The sequence below is a fragment of the Caenorhabditis elegans genome, chromosome III (assembly GCF_000002985.6).
Source record: "Caenorhabditis elegans chromosome III".
Taxonomy (NCBI): domain Eukaryota; kingdom Metazoa; phylum Nematoda; class Chromadorea; order Rhabditida; family Rhabditidae; genus Caenorhabditis; species Caenorhabditis elegans.
This window is the reverse complement of record NC_003281.10, coordinates 10,742,620-10,759,010: the sequence shown is the minus strand read 5'-3', so window position 1 is coordinate 10,759,010 and position 16,391 is coordinate 10,742,620. Positions and strand designations below refer to the sequence as shown.

Genomic DNA, 16,391 nt, shown 5'->3' with positions numbered 1-16,391 from the left:
AGTGGAGTCAAGGAAATCTCTAGTTTTTCCTTCTAAATACTCGAAGCAAGCCAAAATGAACGAATTTTGTGATAAGATTTCTTTTAAATTGTTCAAAAATTGTTATTCTGTTCAAAATCAGGTGTTGGAAATTAATTGATTTTGGCTGAGAAATCGTTATTTGGAGAGTTTGAACAGTAAATTGAACTCTTTTTTTTCTACAGAAATATCTCTGAAATTCGGATGCAAAAACCTTTTTTCTTTTAAGAAGCCTAGTGTTATCCCTATGCATCTCGAAAAACTTCTCAAAAATTCCTGATGTTTGAATTCGAAAAATCGATTTCCGATACTTCCAATATTATTTTCTACGAAATCGTCATTTAAATAGTTAAAATGCAGTATTTCCGTCGTTAAAATATTGTTTTCGGCCAATTTGGAGGAAAATTTTCAATCAACACACTAACCTTTTCTTTGGAAATCTAAAAAAAACTCTAGATTTCCATATTTAGCTCAATGCTCTCCAACCTGCTCCGTACAACTTCTCGTAACCTTTCCACCCCTCCAGTCGTGAAAGTTCTCTCCCTAGATGCTCGTGATACACTAATCACGATGAAAGAGTCTCCACCGATAGTTTATTCCCGTTTCGCGAGGCAATATGATTTGGAAGTCGACTCCGATCAAATCATGGGAAGCTTTCTTAAAAATTATAAACGAATGAGCATCGCATCGCCCTGCTTTGGGTTCAATGGAATTGGAAACAAAAGTTGGTGGATTGAAGTAGTTTCTTCTACGCTTTTGGATGTAGGTGTAATCTGAATTAGGCAAGTCCCCTACTTGATAGTTTCAGTGTGCTCCGGATTCTGAAAAAGGACGGGTTGAAGTGATCGCTGGAGCTTTGTACAATCACTATGCAACTCCTGAGCCGTGGAAACTAGTTGAAAGCGATGTAAATTTTGTGAATTGTTGAAAAAAAAATACTGCAATTTTTCATTTTAGACGCGCCAAACTCTGCAAAAACTTCGCCTGAAAGGAATCATCCTGGTTGTCATCTCCAATTTCGATAGTCGCTTGAAATCTCTACTTTCTCAATTCAATTTACTCGATCTTTTCTCCATGACAGTTCTCTCCGGCGAAATTGGGTACGAAAAGCCCGATGAGAAGATCTTCCAGCTAGTTGTCAACCATTTCGATCTAATTTCTCCCTCGGAAATCTTGCACATTGGAGACAATTTGAAAAATGATTTCCATGGCGCCAAAAATTTCGGCTGTAGAGCTCTATTGTTTGATTCATCTTCCTCTCATAATGTTGAACCGTTTTATTGTATTTCTCGTTTGTCAGATTTGAAGCTTTATTAATTAATTGAATTTAATAAATAGTTTTAATTTTTCAGATAATGGATCTCTTCCGAAAACCGAAAAAGCGCAATGCACCCGTCGTTCGTAAAAAGGAAAGCTCAAGTGATGAGGATCAAGATTCAGAAGTGAAGGATGTGATTCAAAAGCGACGTCGTACGAATCCGATGGTCCAGTCGGTGAGATCTTGGTACTTTAGTGCTCCAAAATTTTGGAAAATCCCAATAAACTTTGAAATTCAGACCAAACAACTAGACGCCTCAACACGACGTGCTGATAATTCATCGGATGATTCTGACGACTCTGACGACAATCAGGATATCGCAGTAGCAACTCACTCGTTCGCCGCTTCAGGAGATGCCGGTCCATCTGGACCACGTGATCAAGGTGCCACTGCAACACTCGAAGTGGACACAGACTATTCACACGATGCCCAGGCTCAATTCGAACGAGTCCAACAGCAACTGAAGGAAGGCGTCGAGAAAGACGGAAAAATTCTGTACAAGGGAAGTGCACTGTATGGAGCCAAAGAGGCGAAGGATACGGCCAAGGGAAACGCTGCAAGTGGTTATAATCGAGTTGGGCCCGTTCGGGCGCCACAATTTCTACGACAAACAGTCCGTTGGGATTTTGCACCGGATATTTGCAAGGATTACAAGGAGACTGGATTCTGTACGTTTGGAGATTCGTGTAAATTTGTGCACGACCGATCGGACTATAAACACGGATGGGAGATTGATGAGGAGTACGAAGCAGGAAAATATGGTGCTGAAGACGATGCGAATTACGAGATTCATGAAGGCGACGATACGTTTCCGGAGGATTGTTTTATTTGCGGAAATCCATTTGTTGATCCGATCGTGACAAAATGCAAGCACTACTTTTGCACCGGTTGTGCGTTGAAATCGTTCCAAAAGTCGTCAAAATGCCCAATATGTCAGCAGAATACTGAGAATATTATGAATACCGCAAAAGGTTTGAAATAGAACGATTAATTCGTGATTTTCGCAAGTTTTGGAAGGTTTTTCGGCGCAGTTTGATACTTACATGTTACGGAGGATACTGCACGTGGACAAGCGTGAATCTTTTTTCACATTTTTTGGACAATAATAAGACATTATAACTAGAAAGAGAGGAGGAGCCTAATTTCGCAACTCTGCGGCACGATTTTTCGACAATTTTCCACTGTTTTTTTTTTTGGTTTTTTTTCTGGTTTTTTTTTCCAAAAAACTTCGATTCTTCCTGTTTTATTTTTTTTTACGAGAAAAAAATCAAATTTAATTCGCATAACATTTCGATTATAGTTCATATTTTTACAACCAATTTAGCTTGAAATATCCTCCCAATCTAATGTGAATTAAAAGGAATAAAATCGAAACTTTTATGGAAAAACCCCAAAAAAGAAAAAGGAAAACCGTGCCGCATGGTTGCAAAATTGGTTGCAAAATTACGTTCCGCCTCTTTTTCTGCTTTTTGGAAAACTCATTTCTTTGGTAATTTGGAATGTTGGAAGAGAATCAGCGAAAATAGTTCAAAAAAGTAAATTTCAGCCAATAACTCACAGTTGTCCGGGTGAAGTACAAAATCCTTCGTAAATTTACATGCAACAAACCGCGCTTTTAATCCAAAACTTGCGAAATTCACAAGATAGTAGCTCGAAAAATGTGGCAAAAAAAAATTAATTTTTAAATTTTCAGAGCTCCTAACCTACCTGAAACGGAAGAAGCAACAACAGAAGCAAGAAGCCGAGAAACAGGAAGAAGAAAAAGATAGTGACGATGATGAAAAACCACACGAATGCGACGATCACCATCATCATGATCACGAAGATGAGCCCGAGGAGCCTGAAAACGACTCAAATGTTCCAGAAGCCGAGGAGAAGAGCGATGAGGAACAGGAGATTATGATGGAGGATGTGGAAGGGCTTGAAGGTGGAGAAAATGACTCTGAGAGTGATGATGATGATGCTGAAAAAGATTGATAATTTTTATTTTTTTTTTAAATATTTCTGTACGGTGATTGTCTGTGAGTAAACTAAATATGATTTTTTTTCTTGTTCGAGCCTTTTTTTAATTTCAAGATATTGTTCGAATCTTTATTCCATATTTTTTCTATGTTTTTTCAGATTTCTCCCATTTTAGCTCAAATTTATTTCAGCAATTTCAAAAATGTCGAGCAAATCAACAAAGCGAGCAAAAATCGAAGATCCGGTATGGAACGGCGAAAAAACCAAAAAATCTATTTTTACAACAAAAAAAACTAAAAAATACAATTTTGCAACGAAAAAAAACCAAAAAACAGTCCATTTTGCAAAAAAACAATAAATCAATTTTTGCACTAAAAAAAATATTTTAAAAAAACAATTTTGCAACAAAAAATCTATTTTTGCATAAAAAATCCAATTTTGCTAGAAACAAAGCGACAGTATAAGTTCCCCGACAAAGAAAAAAAAAGTCACATTTTATTCAAAAATCTGATTTCCAGAAGGACAACGTGTTCATGGTGGAAAAAGTGCTGGACAAGCGAACTGGAAAAGCCGGCAGAGACGAATTTCTCATACAGTGGCAAGGATTCCCCGAGTCTGACTCTAGCTGGGAGCCGAGAGAGAATCTCCAGTGCGTCGAGATGTTGGACGAGTTTGAGAGGGAATTTTCAAAGGTTTTGAAGAATTTTTTAAAGTTTATTTTACTTGAAATGGTCCTAAAAAGCGAATTTCATAGTGAAAATTGTTTGAAAAATCTTCGATTTTGCCCACTTTTCCGTGCTGCAACTGTTTAAATTAGATTTTTGTTCGATTATTCTCCTATTTTCACACGGAAAAGCTGGTAAACTTGAAGATTTTAACTAAAATTAGGTTTTTTAGAGTTAAAATTACAAAGTCATAAAATCCGATTTTTCTGCAACAAACTTATTTTATTTTTACAGAGAGAGAAACCAATTCGCAAACGACACAGCCAGAAGCCCGAACCTTCCGAAGATCAAGCGGATCCAGAAGAGGATAAAGATGAAAAGAAGGAAACGAATCAAAATGACAAATTCTCACTGGAAGGCAAGCAGTTAAAATGCATTGTCGGGCTCACCAAGGGACCTGGGGAACTTCATTTTCTGTGCAAATTCAGTGATGACACGGCACGGCTTCTTCCAGCGAAGGAGGTGAACAGTCGGTGAGTTTGGGAATTGCTCCCGGTTGATTAAAAGTGTATTACGGAAACACTCCACCCAAAAACTTTAAAAGTATCCGAAAAAAAATATTACGGGAACACAAAATTCTGAGAATGCGTATTGCGCAACATATTTGACGCGCAAAATATCTCGTAGCGAAAACTACAGTCATTCTTTAAATGACTACTGTAGTGTCGATTTACGGGCTCGAGTTTTGAAATGGATTTTTGTTCAAATAGTGGCATTTTTGCTTAATTTTAATATTCTATCGGTAAATCAAAAAAATATGATTTCGAAAATAGAGCCCGTAAATCGACACAGGCACTACAGAATTTACTGTATTTACTGTACTGTAGTTTTCGCTACGAGATATTTTGCGCGATACGCATTTTCAGAATCTTGTGGTCTCGTGATACGCGTCGATGGGGATTTCACTCTAAAATATGCCGGCTGTACTGCACATAAGTGCCGAAATACCGAAATACCACGAAAAATATGAAAAATTGGACTTTTTCACTAAGAAATTCGAGGAAAAACGGAACAATTGCGTTTAAATTGATAAAAACCATGGCGCGGTAATTCAAACATTCAAAATTTTTCTGACTATTCTGCGTATTTAAAACTGAAATCCCGATCGGCGCTAGAGTTTTTAGCTAGGAAGCGAACCTCAATTTGGCATTTAAAAAAGCTCTAAATTTCAGCTATCCGAGCCAAGTTATCAGATACTACGAATCCAAGCTAACAATCCAAGACCCAAAAGCCGACGAGCTTTAATCACTCCCCACCCCGATACACGTGTTCAATATCATGTTCTCTCATCTCATTCCCATATTCTTTTTGAATTATCTTGTAAAATCTATACCAATTTTTGTGCTAACCCCTGAAATCGAGACTAAATATTATTGAATCAATAAAAATTTCTTGAGACACATTACATTCGACATTCTATTTTCCATACAGATACCGCCCGTTCGTCGACGCTTACGGCGAATTTCTGAAGAAAAAGATGGAGAGACGACACAAACGGATTTCCGAGGGAAAGAAGAAGCGTTCGATTGAGGAAGATGATGCAGATGATGAGTGGCCTGAAATGCCACCGGGACATCGAATTCTTGTGAGAAAATTTGAAGTTTTAGAAGGAGAAAATTTTGAGAAAAATGAAAAAAAAAAGTTTTCTCTGAAATGTTTCCAAAAAACAGTCTCTACACAAGGTCCAAAATTTGAACACCTCTCGAAAAATGTTTTTTTTAATTAAAAAAAATTTTTTTTTGGGAAAACATTTTTTTTGAGAAATTTTTTTAAAACTATACTGTTTTTAAATCTTTGAGAAAAAACTAATTTTTTGCGAATTTTGAATTCTTTTAGGTATTCTTCTTAAGGAAAAAGTAGTTTAGAAACTTTTTTTGGAACAAAATTATGTATTTTTAATTTTAGAATAAAAAACAATTTTTGAAATTTTTTTCAAAATTTTTATTTTAATTCCAGACAACCGAAGAACACGAGCTGCAACGTAGGAAGGAATCGAAAATATCGCAGGACGTTGAGATGACTGAAGCGGTAGGGGTCTTACCACGAACGAAATATTTTTTGAGGCCGCGCCTTTAAGAACTACAGAACACTATGTATCGATTTTTCAAAGAAAAAGGAAAACATAGATTTGTAAAAGAGATTCCTGAAATTCGTTTAAAAATCGATCTCTAGTAAATAAAAAAATGTCAGAAATTGTAAATTTCGGGATTTTTTCGCCAAAAAAATAGCCTTCCTCATGTGGTGTCAGAAAGTCTCATTGCAGTTTGATCTACAAAAAATGCGGGAATTGTTTCCCAGAAAAAATGTGACGTCAGAACGCTCTTAACCATGCAAAATCAGATAAGATGTCTGCGTCTCTTCTCCCGCATTTTTCGTAGATCAAAGCGAAAAGGGACTGTATGACTCCACGTGCTTCCTTAAACCATTCTTCAGTTTCAGCAAACCGCGGCCGATATGCTCAATGATATGCACATGGCGGCCAATGGAGATCTGCTTTCCAGCTTCCCACAAGATTTCCTTGAAGACTCTGGCGATGGAGAAGTTCACGAGGCGGCCATCCTCTCCGTTTTCGATGACAATTCGAATAGCCCGCCACCGTGTCCGATCGTTGTCGACACTGTACCAGACGATGATGACAGTCTCTTGTTCCCAAGAAACTCATAAATTATTTGATCTCCGCTGTTTCTTTTTTTTTTCGAAAATCCGATTTATATAAAGTTTGAACATTATCTTTATATAATGGATAGTACAACAAAAATCTCTTTAGAAATATATATAAAAAATATGTTAGAAACACTGAGAAGCTCATGGTGCATCGACAAATTTTCTGCATTTGCAGAAAATCCCACAAAAATGAAGAACATCGAGAACAAAACTCATGGTGCATCGACTAACAAATTTTTCGGCCAAAAAAATCTGATAAAATATGATGGCAAACAGACTTCCTAGAAACACCTGAATTTCGCCCGTAAAAAATGAGTGCGCCTTTAAGAGCTACAGTAACCCACTAAATCATTAAACTGAAAGTTCCTTGATGTCGAAAGAGAAACAAAATTTGACAAAAAAAAATTTATTGTCAGAGAAAAGTAATAGAAGTGAAATTGTGTGGGGAAATAAATACGGACGGGGAGTTTGAAAAAAGAATGGGACTATACGAGGTCATAAATAATACAATTGTGGGGAACGATGAGCATAGAAAAGGGGAAATGGGGCTCCATAAAAAAAATGAAGGACCTAAAAACGGGGGAAAATCACGAGAGGCGGTCGGGGGCTCAGAAGAACTTCAATCGTGTGGCTTGTCCACAGTGACGAACGCTTCCAGCGCTGCTTGTTTCGATGTCGACTCCTTCTTCTTCTTCTTAATCAAGGACGGTGGGAGCGACGTATTTTCCGGGGTGCCTGGCATTGGCGATTGCTTCTGAAAATTTGAAATTTTAGATAAAAACATCATGAGATTTAAGCTAACCGGAGTCTGGAGCTTCTCCTTGGTGGCCTTTTCGGTGACTGGAAGCATCTGAGCTTGTTGGAGCAGTGGGACCAAGTTCGTCAAATCAGTGGGCAGCTTCGGGGCTTTGCGCTTCGACGATTCAGCCGCCATTGATCTTCCCTTAATCTGAAAACAAAAATCGTTGTGAGACCCAGCGTGTGCCTTTAAACTTACATGAGATCCCGGTGTGAGGAGAGCGTCGGTTTTCGGCGTTTCCTTGGTGGGTTCTGGCAGCACTGTCTTCTGTTGTGGCTCCAATTTCACAGAGAACACGTCCATCTTCATGTGCACCGGTGACGTCAATTCAAGCTTCAGCTCAAGACGGGCATCGCTGAAGATCTCCTTCGCCAAGGTCTCCGATGAGCAAACGAACGGCGGTCCATCATCAAGATATCCGTGCAGGAAAACCTTCTGCTCGGTCATTTTCTCCACATGATGTTGCACGAGCTCCAAAGCGTACCGCGCCTTTTCCTCTGTCGTCACCAGCGGCGCAGGGAGATCCAAATCATTGATGAGCGAAATGAGCTCCTTTCCACGTCCCCAATTGTCGGCGATCACTTGCAAGTGACAGCTCATTGCTTCTTCCTTTTGAGCGGTCTTGGTCCGACTCTCGTATGGTCCGTTGGTCGAGCCTGCTCCGAGGGCTGGTGTGATGGGCGGGGCCACCGCGGATCGTCGTTTCTCCATCACTTTTGTGACGTTTCCATTGGGAGTCTTGATCTCTTCTACCACATACTGAAATTTAAAACTGCGTTTTTTCAATGCTCTTTCAATGCTAATAATTCCGTTTTTACGTCGTGGCCGCGAAATGCGAAAACTCGGCCACCTTCAAATATCTTGGCCGAGCTCTCGCTTTTTCTAGGCCACGTTGCAAAAAAATCGATAATAAAACGTACCGGATTCGCGGCAATTCCATAAGCCAACCGCCGGCGTTCCTTCTCCTCATCCTTGTGCTGCTGATCGTCTTGTTCTTCTCGCTTTGCCAATGAAGACAAAATACGCCAAATACACATTTTTATGTGACGCGTGTGTCGGAGAGAAACCGACTTCACAAACTAATTTAAGTTATAATTTGTTTATTTCGGGGCCTATTTCGCAACCACCGCACACTTTTTTCGCAAGCCTCGCACGTTTTTTCCATGATATTGTTGCATTTTTTCAAAAGAAAAAACGTGTGCGGTGGTTGCGAATAGGTCCCCCCCTGCATCCTGTTTTGGTGGGGCCTCGTAAATTCACGTCGGCCACGTCAATTTATTTTTCGAATGAATTGTTTTCTTTGCTAAAAGAATGGTTTTCCTCATTTAAAAATCTAAATGTTCTTTTTAAAGAAAAAAAAATAATTTTTTCGACGTCCGATCGTTGTCGACACTGCCTGGAAACTCCTAAATTATGTTATTTGATCTCTACACGTTTTTTCTTTCGAAAATCCGATTTATATAAAGTTCAAATGTTCAACAAAATTGGTACAACAAGGAAAACGATGTTTAGAATGAATAACAACAAAAAGATTTTTGAACAACAAGTAAATAGTCAACAGAGGTAATTTAAAAAAGAAAAAACATAAAAATGAGCTTAATCGCTATCACTATCACTCGACTCTTGCTTCTTGGACTTTTTGGATTTCTTCTTCGGTGCCTCCTCCTCTTCCTCGTCTGGCGTCTCCTCTTTCTTGACTTCTTTCTTCGTCGAAGTTTGAACGTACTCCTTGGCCCACGATTTTGGAGTAGTGTCATTTGGTTTTCCGAATTTGTCTAGAAGTCCGTCCTTGACCATTTGCTTCTTCTTGGATGCAACCGGTCCAAGTCCCCACTTTCTTCCGTACACATCACGCTCCATAATGACACGCTTCGACTTGGCAACGACTCCGTGATCGACTGAAGCGATCGTTGATGTGTTCATCTGAGCAATAGCGATGCAGATGGCTTCTCCCTTCGTCGACATGATGACGATCTCCTTGCCAACCTCGATGTCATCGTCGTAACGAAGAATTCCGGGAATAAGGATCTTGGCTCCGTAGCAGATCGCGTTGATGCAACTGTCCTTGACAACAACTCTCTTGTGCTGGGTGAGAAGAGCCTCAAGTGGACGAACGATGTGTCTCATGTAGCTCTCGTCTTTCTGGGTGTCTAGGAGATACTGAGCATCGAGAACGTCGTGCATTGTGACCATATTCTCGTTTTCATCGCAGATTCCGGATCTGTTTCTGCGAAGCTCTTGCATTTGACCTCCGCATCCGAGGATGAGACCGAGATGCACACAAATTGTACGAACGTAGGTTCCCGACTCGCAGATGCAGCTGAAATTAAATGAAAACTAGAAATTAGATTTATTATAAGGATTCTTACTTGAAAATTCCCATCTGTTGAGCTGGATCATACTCGATGAACTTGTTCTCGTAAACGGTACGAATACGAAGCTGACGCTTGACAGCTGAGATCAGTGGTGGGCGTTGGAAGAGGGCTCCGGTGAGCTTCTCGAGGGCTTGCTTCACCTTGCGATCATCCTCAACTTCCTCGTGGAGCTTGAAGATGCAGATGTATTCCTTTCCAGCTCCTTGCTGCGACTTGGCCAAACGAGTGGTACGGTCGATACAAACGATCAGACATCCCGATACTTTTGGATCGAGTGTTCCACTGTGTCCGGTCTTCTCGCAACGAAGAATTCTCTTGATCCAGGACACGACTTCGTGAGAAGATGGGTTCGATGGTTTGTCAAGATTGAAGAATCCAGACGAAATGTAGTTCTTGATGTCACGCTTTAATGGTGATACTCCCTCGACGTGTGGTGTGTAGTGATTGGTGCGCACATTCAATTTGTCGTAATTCTGAAATAATAATTTAATTTTTAAATGAGATCACTCAACTACCTTGAGCAAAAGTGGCCACTGGGAAGCATCGAGCTTGGCGGTTTCGTTCGAGGATGGAAGTTGGAATGATCCCTTCTGTTGAGCCTCCTGAAATAATGAAAATGTACTCAATATTTAATAAATGGCTTGAAAATTAAAAACTAACAGCTAGATCGTCTCCCTCAAGCTTGGAACGCTTATCCTTCTTGCCCATGATGAGATCTTCGCTGAAAAAATAACATTATTGACAAAATCCAACAGTTCTGAAGCGATTAACAAGAGTTTAAAGATTAATAAGGTTCTAATGAACTCCAAATATGCCTCATAAGCTCGTGGAAAGTGTCAAGAAGCAGAAAACCTGCCAGAAAACTATCGATTTTTTGAAAAACGAGAGAAGAAACCCCCATTGGCAGTGTGCCAGACGAAAGAGACACAGGCTGCGTGTGTGCCCCTATGCCTCAACACACACGGGGTTCTACGCAAAAACATTTTCGAATTTTGTTCATTTTGGCGCGCAAATCTGGCTTGTTGCGCCATTTTCGAATACTTTTCTTGTCCCTGGCGCCAAGTTTTGTCATCTTTTTTCGGTTTTTTCATTCATTTTGATGCATTTGCGTTGTTTCCTCAGTTGGTTCACTGTAATTTTCGAGTTCTCTCTGATTTTGCTCCATGAGCAAGCTCTGATCACGAGATAATCTCTCTGCTCAGCTTCACGTCTCTTCTAAAACTTTTTTGCTCAATTCTAAATACACATTATCCGAACATTCTTGTTTTTGAAATATTTATCCACCGCTTCGTGATTTTCAACTGAAGCTTCGGTAATACGTAGAATTTCGCAATAATTCGCATTTTCGAAAAGTTTCGTGCTATTTTCCTCTTGACAATCTTTTTCCTTCGTATTTTATTCTCCTCATCTCCTCATTTCAGTCATGTCTGGTGGAGACGGCATCCCAACTTTCAAGCTTGTCCTTGTCGGAGATGGAGGAACCGGAAAGACTACCTTCGTTAAACGTCACTTGACTGGAGAGTTCGAGAAGAAGTATGTTGGTAAGTAATTCAGGAATTTGTTTCTCCCAGTTCAATAATTGTTTTCAGCCACTCTCGGAGTCGAAGTTCACCCACTTGTCTTCCACACCAATCGCGGACAAATTCGTTTCAACGTTTGGGACACCGCCGGACAGGAGAAATTTGGTGGTCTTCGTGACGGATACTACATCCAAGGTATGTTAAAATTCGAAATTATAACTTCTGAAATGCCCAATTTCCAGGACAATGCGCCATTATCATGTTCGATGTTACCGCTCGTGTCACCTACAAGAATGTCCCGAACTGGCATCGCGATTTGGCCAGAGTATGTGAAAACATTCCAATTGTTCTCTGCGGAAATAAGGTAATCACTAGCTGAAACTGGCCAATATATTCAATTACAAATTTCAGGTCGACGTCAAGGACCGTAAAGTGAAGGCCAAGACCATCACCTTCCACCGAAAGAAGAACCTCCAATACTACGACATCTCCGCAAAGTCGAACTATAACTTCGAAAAGCCATTCCTCTGGCTCGCCAGAAAGCTGCTCGGAGATCCAAACCTCGAGTTTGTCGCAATGCCAGCTTTGGCTCCTCCAGAGGTATTTTTAAATCCATGTTCTTTCATAAGCAATATTTTAATTTCCAGGTTCAAATGGACCCAGCCATGATTGCCGAATACGAAAAGGATCTGGACAACGCCGCCAAGGCTGATCTTCCAGATGACGACGATGATCTTTAAACACTTTAACCTTTCAAAATCCTTGTTTTCAAATCTCACAAAACCATCCCACCTAAATTTACCATTTTATACATTTCATATGCCAATTAATTTCTTAACTTAAAAATAATTTGCATACCCAACCGGTGTCTACAATTCAAAGTGCTGGCTTGGGTAGAAGAAGGATTGTACATTTGCTGTTTGATCGTTGTGCGAATGAATTGAAGAAATGGTTGGCTCATCACTCTCAATCTCCATGATTTATTTTATATTTTATGTTCGACTAAAAAATTTTAAACAACTTGTTGCAATAAATTGTAGCACCATTCGACAAGTGAATTATACCGGCAATAGGGAAAGTGAGCAAATGCAGAGGGGGATTTTTTTACACATATTTAAAGCACTTTTGATGATTCTGTGGGAGACGCGTCTTGAAAAGAATCGAGTCAGCACGGAATTGGGAGAATTTCAGAGGATTGTAGCCGTAGATTTTCGTGAACAATCGCATACATTCGTGGCGTTTCTCGAAATGTGTCCCTTCTTTATACAAGCTTTCCGTGCAAGTTGGACATCTGAAAATTGAAATTATTATTAGATTAGACTCATTTAAAATCTGGAAATTACTTGAGCGTCCATCGAGAAGTCGTTTTGATTGGCGGTTTTCGTGTGAGATGAGAAACTAAATAATTCATAGCAATGTCCTCGCAGTTTTTGATGCTATTCACATGTTCACGAATTTCAGCTGGCATTTCGTAGGTGTAAGCAGTCAAATAGTTCTGAAATTTTTAACGTTTTAGATTTTATACGGGTTTTACCCAGACGCGGGAATTCGCGCAAAAAATACGGTAAAGCGAAATTTTGACCGATTTTACAGTTTTCTATTAAAAAATGCTTTAAAAAAACGAGGAAAACTCGATCAAAATTATAAGATAAGAATGTTAAATTACAGTACTCCTTAAAGGCGCAAACCTTCTTGCATTTAGCAAAAAAACGTTCGTGATGAGACCCGGTACCGTATTAATGGATCGTGGCGAGACCTAGTTTTTTTTAATAAACAATTTTTGACTTAAAAATCAAATTTTTGAAAATTCGGAATATTTTTTGTTGAAAAATTGATTTTCTCAAAAAAAAAAGTGCTAAAATCAAAATTTTGCGTACAACTCTATTTTCGCTGCGAGACCCTTACCCACCTTATGAATAAACGCTGCACCAGTGAGAATCATACTCATCTGACACGTATGATTGCTGTTATAGAACATCGAATCGCCGTATCTGGCGTGATGACGTGCCGGGAATCCAACAATTCGATCTCGATTCTCCCGCCAAACTCGGAATGCGAGTATGATCTCCTGCTGCATCAGATCGATATCATCGTCCAGCGATAGCACCGCTTCCGTCTCGATCCGATCCCACGGCACGAATCGATTGTTCAAATTGTTCTCGGCGACACGAATGAACTCGACAGGAATGTGCAACGAAGGCCAAGTGTCTGGAGGGTCTCGATTCACATTATTCCAGACTACAATGATCTTATTGAGATAAGGAAGTTGGTGAAGGCGTTCCAGAGCTCCGGTGAGCACAGCATCTCGCTCATAGGTTAGAAGGACAACTGTGAACTGCTCTCTTTGTCGATTCCCACCTAAAGCCTTGCTGAATTCAGCGCCACTTCCAGGCTCGATGGGACGGAATCCGATTTTTGTGTCTTCAAAGAATTCGGCTTCGGTTGGAAGTTCTGCTGCATTGACAAGAAATTCTTTGGTATAATGTGGTGACATGATTATATTCCAAAAGTCGTAGGAGTACAGTTGGAATTCCGTGAAATTATAGGCATATGATGTGGATTCCACACGAGATTCCAGCGGTCCAAGGAGGTATTCATCATCGAAATTCGCTTGAACATTTACAACAGAGCCTTTTGGAGCAGTAAACGAAGAGTTGAACAGTGGAATTGCTTGATTCCTTCGCACTTCTCTGGTAGGAATTTGTAGTTTGTACCGTAACGCGGCTAGCAAACTCCTCGCGAGTAAATGTCGATCCGCTAGATACGTCTCATAGAACAACCGACCAACTCTTCTCATTTCAATAATATCCGAAATTTCAAAGGATTGAACTATGAAATGAGCTTCAGGGAGGCGAGCCAACGGAAGACGATACGTGGCACGACGCCAATCAATCAGATCCTGGAATGGTAGAAGTTGGGAATTGGAGAGAATTATTGGAATACAGCCAAGCTGAAGAGAAGATAGAAAGTCTTGGAAGAACATTTCAGATGGAAGTAGAAAGCAGAAGGTTGAAGATCCGATAAGTTGTCTTCTTCGTTCCAAGGAGCAGTTTTCTTGAGAGCATTTTACAATAACGATTGGTCTTCGGGAAGGCTCAGCAGACAGAGAAGAAAAAGCAGAAAAATTCAATTCTGTGTTGTCAACGATCAAGCTAATCAGATTCTCCCTCTGGAATGGCAGTAGAGGAGTTAAATCGACTTTTTCCACTGCTATATGATTGACATCCACAGGAAAATCGAAACTTCGTATTTTAGAAGCTTGAACGTGAATCGATTTCGACTGAAAATTGATAATCGGGCTTCCAACATTGAATAGTATAGAATTGAAGGTCGTATTTGGTGAGGCTATGCCGTTTGAGATGTGGATCTGAAAAAAAAAACGATTTGTTTTGGCAAAAATTTCAGAAAACGGTCGAAAAACTTATAGGATTTTTTCAAATGTGCAAAAAAAATTATTATTGGAACAAAATCCATGAAATTTGCTGGAATAATGACAGAAAACAGTCTCCGAATAAAACTATATTTGCTTTTCGATTTTCAAGGCCAACTTTGATGTTTCATCGAATTTCTCTCTCGTTATCAAGTTTTTTAACAAAAAAGTCTGAAAATGTGACAACTTATATTTAAAAAATTATCAAAAAAAATTGCAAAATTGAAAAATAATTTTTTACATTGTATATTCGTTATATTTAGATTGTTTTCTATCTTTTTAGGTTGAAAAAACCCAGATATTTCCTGAAATCGGACAATTTTAACGTATTTTGTTCCAAAAATGGAGTAATTTCTCTAGGCTGGCAGATTCAATTTGGCCTTGAAAAGCCTATTTTTAAAAGGATTATTTTTTTCAAAAAATCACCTTTATACACGCCTTATCCGGTGTTTCTACTAAATTAGGTATCACTTCTTGAAACACGTTCAGCCATTCCTTCTCCGATTGCCCTGAAGTGATAATATCTACATAAACTGGCATAAATGAGGATATGGAGCATCGACTGTAATCAATGATGTCATCGAGCTGATTCGGAGAAATTTGAGATCTGAAAATTAAAATCTTGATGAAAACCTAATCTAAATTTAAAGAAAAAAGCTTACGGTTGCTCCAATTCCCGTGGAATTTGAAGCGGTGAAAATGGCAGAAATACTTTGACATTTTGCGTTTCTCGGAGCTCTTCTAACTGTCGCTGTGCAGCTTCAATTTCTCCCTCTAGAGCCGATAGTTCTAGTTCTGAAATTGGAATTTTTAAAATTCAAAATCTAAAAATCCGCATACGTTTCTGAGGAATCAATCTTTGTAGTTCTTCTTGAACAGTCCGAATTTCTTCAATTTTTACTTGAGATTCCGTCAATTCCAAACGAACTGAAGCAAGGATTCTGGAAGAAAATTATAAAAAATAGTTTAGCGTTTCTCAAAAAAAGCAACAAGATACCGTTTCTGCTCCCGTAATATTCTTCCAATAGAGTATCCACTGCATGACGCGTCATAATCGTCTAGATTTTCAATGTTTCTAAAAAAAATTTCATCGATAAATGCATTTTTTCGAGATTCTTACTGTTTGAGAGCATCTTGCGTTATCCAGGAAGGCTCGGAGAAGGAGACATTGTAGATAATTATATAAGTGATAACAAAGAAAATGAAGATTAAAAATGCAGAAACACGAAGAGATGGCACAAAACTTCGACTTGAACCTGGAAATTGAGTAAAAAAATTAATTTAAATTTACAGAATTACAGGATTACCATTTAACTTTATAGCCATTGATATTACCGGCTCGAGACTTGAATTTTTATGTTTCTGGGCATTGGATTTATTATTTTATTTGCTGCAACTAGAAAAAATTGAATTTTATGTATTTAAAAATGCTTTAGTAAAAATAAGCAGGCTTAAAAATTTAAACTTTTTGAAAACAAGCAAGTGCGCTCCATGGCACACGCGCGCGTATTGCGACGCGTGGCGCCAAAAAACCCATTCGAAAACCAATTCCGCGGCAAATGAGTCATTCTCGTCCCAAA

At 39.2% G+C, this 16,391-nt stretch overlaps 7 protein-coding genes and 2 non-coding genes across 11 annotated transcripts; 5 read left to right on the top strand and 4 right to left on the bottom strand.

The window, feature by feature from the left end:
- The first annotated feature begins 488 nt into the window (after positions 1–488).
- On the top strand, positions 489–1,370 carry K01G5.10 (Haloacid dehalogenase-like hydrolase domain-containing protein 3). The gene is made up of 3 exons (NM_066975.2): positions 489–780; positions 827–925; positions 976–1,370. The coding sequence occupies exons 1-3, from the start codon at positions 493–495 to the stop codon at positions 1,333–1,335; spliced, it is 747 nt and encodes a 248-aa protein (NP_499376.1). The 5' UTR covers positions 489–492; the 3' UTR covers positions 1,336–1,370.
- On the top strand, positions 1,371–3,387 carry rnf-113 (putative E3 ubiquitin-protein ligase rnf113). The gene is made up of 3 exons (NM_066974.7): positions 1,371–1,511; positions 1,575–2,307; positions 3,030–3,387. The coding sequence occupies exons 1-3, from the start codon at positions 1,374–1,376 to the stop codon at positions 3,311–3,313; spliced, it is 1,155 nt and encodes a 384-aa protein (NP_499375.1). The 5' UTR covers positions 1,371–1,373; the 3' UTR covers positions 3,314–3,387.
- A 93-nt stretch (positions 3,388–3,480) lies between these two features.
- On the top strand, positions 3,481–6,816 carry hpl-2 (Chromobox protein homolog hpl-2). 3 transcript variants are annotated; one of them, NM_001027482.4, is made up of 6 exons: positions 3,481–3,542; positions 3,817–3,990; positions 4,258–4,496; positions 5,455–5,608; positions 5,980–6,051; positions 6,463–6,816. In NM_001027482.4, the coding sequence occupies exons 1-6, from the start codon at positions 3,501–3,503 to the stop codon at positions 6,685–6,687; spliced, it is 906 nt and encodes a 301-aa protein (NP_001022653.1). In that variant the 5' UTR covers positions 3,481–3,500; the 3' UTR covers positions 6,688–6,816. The 3 variants fall into 3 exon arrangements, with proteins under 3 accessions (NP_001022653.1, NP_001022654.1, NP_001022652.1); NM_001027483.3 differs by having other exon boundaries at positions 3,490–3,542; positions 6,457–6,757; NM_001027481.5 differs by lacking the exons at positions 5,455–5,608; positions 5,980–6,051; positions 6,463–6,816 and adding an exon at positions 5,196–5,420 and having other exon boundaries at positions 3,490–3,542.
- Positions 6,817–7,080: 264 nt separating this feature from the next.
- Positions 7,081–8,577, bottom strand: enu-3.6 (ENhancer of Uncoordination). Its single transcript, NM_066970.4, has 4 exons — positions 8,407–8,577; positions 7,685–8,245; positions 7,490–7,636; positions 7,081–7,441 (listed from the first exon to the last, which is right to left on the bottom strand). The coding sequence occupies exons 1-4, from the start codon at positions 8,521–8,523 to the stop codon at positions 7,307–7,309; spliced, it is 960 nt and encodes a 319-aa protein (NP_499371.1). The 5' UTR covers positions 8,524–8,577; the 3' UTR covers positions 7,081–7,306.
- A 353-nt stretch (positions 8,578–8,930) lies between these two features.
- Positions 8,931–10,582, bottom strand: dkc-1 (Putative H/ACA ribonucleoprotein complex subunit 4). The gene is made up of 4 exons (NM_066969.7): positions 10,522–10,582; positions 10,377–10,463; positions 9,856–10,334; positions 8,931–9,806 (listed from the first exon to the last, which is right to left on the bottom strand). The coding sequence occupies exons 1-4, from the start codon at positions 10,567–10,569 to the stop codon at positions 9,083–9,085; spliced, it is 1,338 nt and encodes a 445-aa protein (NP_499370.1). The 5' UTR covers positions 10,570–10,582; the 3' UTR covers positions 8,931–9,082.
- A 258-nt stretch (positions 10,583–10,840) lies between these two features.
- Positions 10,841–11,063, top strand: K01G5.11. The gene has a single exon (NR_052709.1). It is a non-coding gene; the product is annotated as an Unclassified non-coding RNA K01G5.11 (non-coding RNA).
- On the bottom strand, positions 10,853–11,224 carry K01G5.12. The gene has a single exon (NR_052708.1). It is a non-coding gene; the product is annotated as an Unclassified non-coding RNA K01G5.12 (non-coding RNA).
- A 58-nt stretch (positions 11,225–11,282) lies between these two features.
- ran-1 (GTP-binding nuclear protein ran-1) lies at positions 11,283–12,430 on the top strand. The gene is made up of 5 exons (NM_066968.8): positions 11,283–11,402; positions 11,451–11,576; positions 11,624–11,745; positions 11,793–11,981; positions 12,029–12,430. Exons 1-5 carry the CDS (start codon positions 11,285–11,287, stop codon positions 12,119–12,121), a joined length of 648 nt encoding a protein of 215 aa, NP_499369.1. The 5' UTR covers positions 11,283–11,284; the 3' UTR covers positions 12,122–12,430.
- Positions 12,336–16,201, bottom strand: rib-2 (Exostosin-like-3 homolog). The gene is made up of 9 exons (NM_066967.9): positions 16,119–16,201; positions 15,932–16,067; positions 15,809–15,886; positions 15,652–15,752; positions 15,474–15,606; positions 15,238–15,418; positions 13,291–14,748; positions 12,725–12,876; positions 12,336–12,672 (listed from the first exon to the last, which is right to left on the bottom strand). Exons 1-9 carry the CDS (start codon positions 16,135–16,137, stop codon positions 12,486–12,488), a joined length of 2,445 nt encoding a protein of 814 aa, NP_499368.1. The 5' UTR covers positions 16,138–16,201; the 3' UTR covers positions 12,336–12,485.
- Between the last annotated feature and the right edge of the window lie 190 nt (positions 16,202–16,391).

Excerpts from the sequence above, each read along its gene's own strand:
- K01G5.10 (NM_066975.2), top strand. The coding sequence starts at position 493 with ATGCTCTCCAACCTGCTCCGTACAACTTCTCGTAACCTTTCCACCCCT. Across the intron at positions 781-826 it reads TTTCTTCTACGCTTTTGGAT|TGTGCTCCGGATTCTGAAAA; the intron begins GTAGGTGTAATC and ends TGATAGTTTCAG. Across the intron at positions 926-975 it reads GGAAACTAGTTGAAAGCGAT|ACGCGCCAAACTCTGCAAAA; the intron begins GTAAATTTTGTG and ends TTTTCATTTTAG.
- ran-1 (NM_066968.8), top strand. The coding sequence starts at position 11,285 with ATGTCTGGTGGAGACGGCATCCCAACTTTCAAGCTTGTCCTTGTCGGA. Across the intron at positions 11,403-11,450 it reads GTTCGAGAAGAAGTATGTTG|CCACTCTCGGAGTCGAAGTT; the intron begins GTAAGTAATTCA and ends AATTGTTTTCAG. Across the intron at positions 11,982-12,028 it reads CAGCTTTGGCTCCTCCAGAG|GTTCAAATGGACCCAGCCAT; the intron begins GTATTTTTAAAT and ends TTTAATTTCCAG.
- rnf-113 (NM_066974.7), top strand. The coding sequence starts at position 1,374 with ATGGATCTCTTCCGAAAACCGAAAAAGCGCAATGCACCCGTCGTTCGT. Across the intron at positions 1,512-1,574 it reads CGAATCCGATGGTCCAGTCG|ACCAAACAACTAGACGCCTC; the intron begins GTGAGATCTTGG and ends TTTGAAATTCAG. Across the intron at positions 2,308-3,029 it reads TATTATGAATACCGCAAAAG|AGCTCCTAACCTACCTGAAA; the intron begins GTTTGAAATAGA and ends TTAAATTTTCAG.
- hpl-2 (NM_001027483.3), top strand. The coding sequence starts at position 3,501 with ATGTCGAGCAAATCAACAAAGCGAGCAAAAATCGAAGATCCG. Across the intron at positions 3,543-3,816 it reads GAGCAAAAATCGAAGATCCG|AAGGACAACGTGTTCATGGT; the intron begins GTATGGAACGGC and ends TCTGATTTCCAG. Across the intron at positions 5,609-5,979 it reads CACCGGGACATCGAATTCTT|ACAACCGAAGAACACGAGCT; the intron begins GTGAGAAAATTT and ends TTTTAATTCCAG.
- dkc-1 (NM_066969.7), bottom strand. The coding sequence starts at position 10,569 with ATGGGCAAGAAGGATAAGCGTTCCAAGCTTGAGGGAGACGATCTAGCT. Across the intron at positions 10,464-10,521 it reads TTGAGGGAGACGATCTAGCT|GAGGCTCAACAGAAGGGATC; the intron begins GTTAGTTTTTAA and ends TCATTATTTCAG. Across the intron at positions 10,335-10,376 it reads AGTGGCCACTTTTGCTCAAG|AATTACGACAAATTGAATGT; the intron begins GTAGTTGAGTGA and ends TTATTATTTCAG.
- enu-3.6 (NM_066970.4), bottom strand. The coding sequence starts at position 8,523 with ATGTGTATTTGGCGTATTTTGTCTTCATTGGCAAAGCGAGAAGAACAA. Across the intron at positions 8,246-8,406 it reads ATGGAATTGCCGCGAATCCG|TATGTGGTAGAAGAGATCAA; the intron begins GTACGTTTTATT and ends TTTAAATTTCAG. Across the intron at positions 7,442-7,489 it reads AGGAGAAGCTCCAGACTCCG|AAGCAATCGCCAATGCCAGG; the intron begins GTTAGCTTAAAT and ends TCAAATTTTCAG.
- rib-2 (NM_066967.9), bottom strand. Across the intron at positions 15,887-15,931 it reads ACGCAAGATGCTCTCAAACA|AAACATTGAAAATCTAGACG; the intron begins GTAAGAATCTCG and ends AATTTTTTTTAG. Across the intron at positions 15,419-15,473 it reads CCACGGGAATTGGAGCAACC|ATCTCAAATTTCTCCGAATC; the intron begins GTAAGCTTTTTT and ends TTTAATTTTCAG.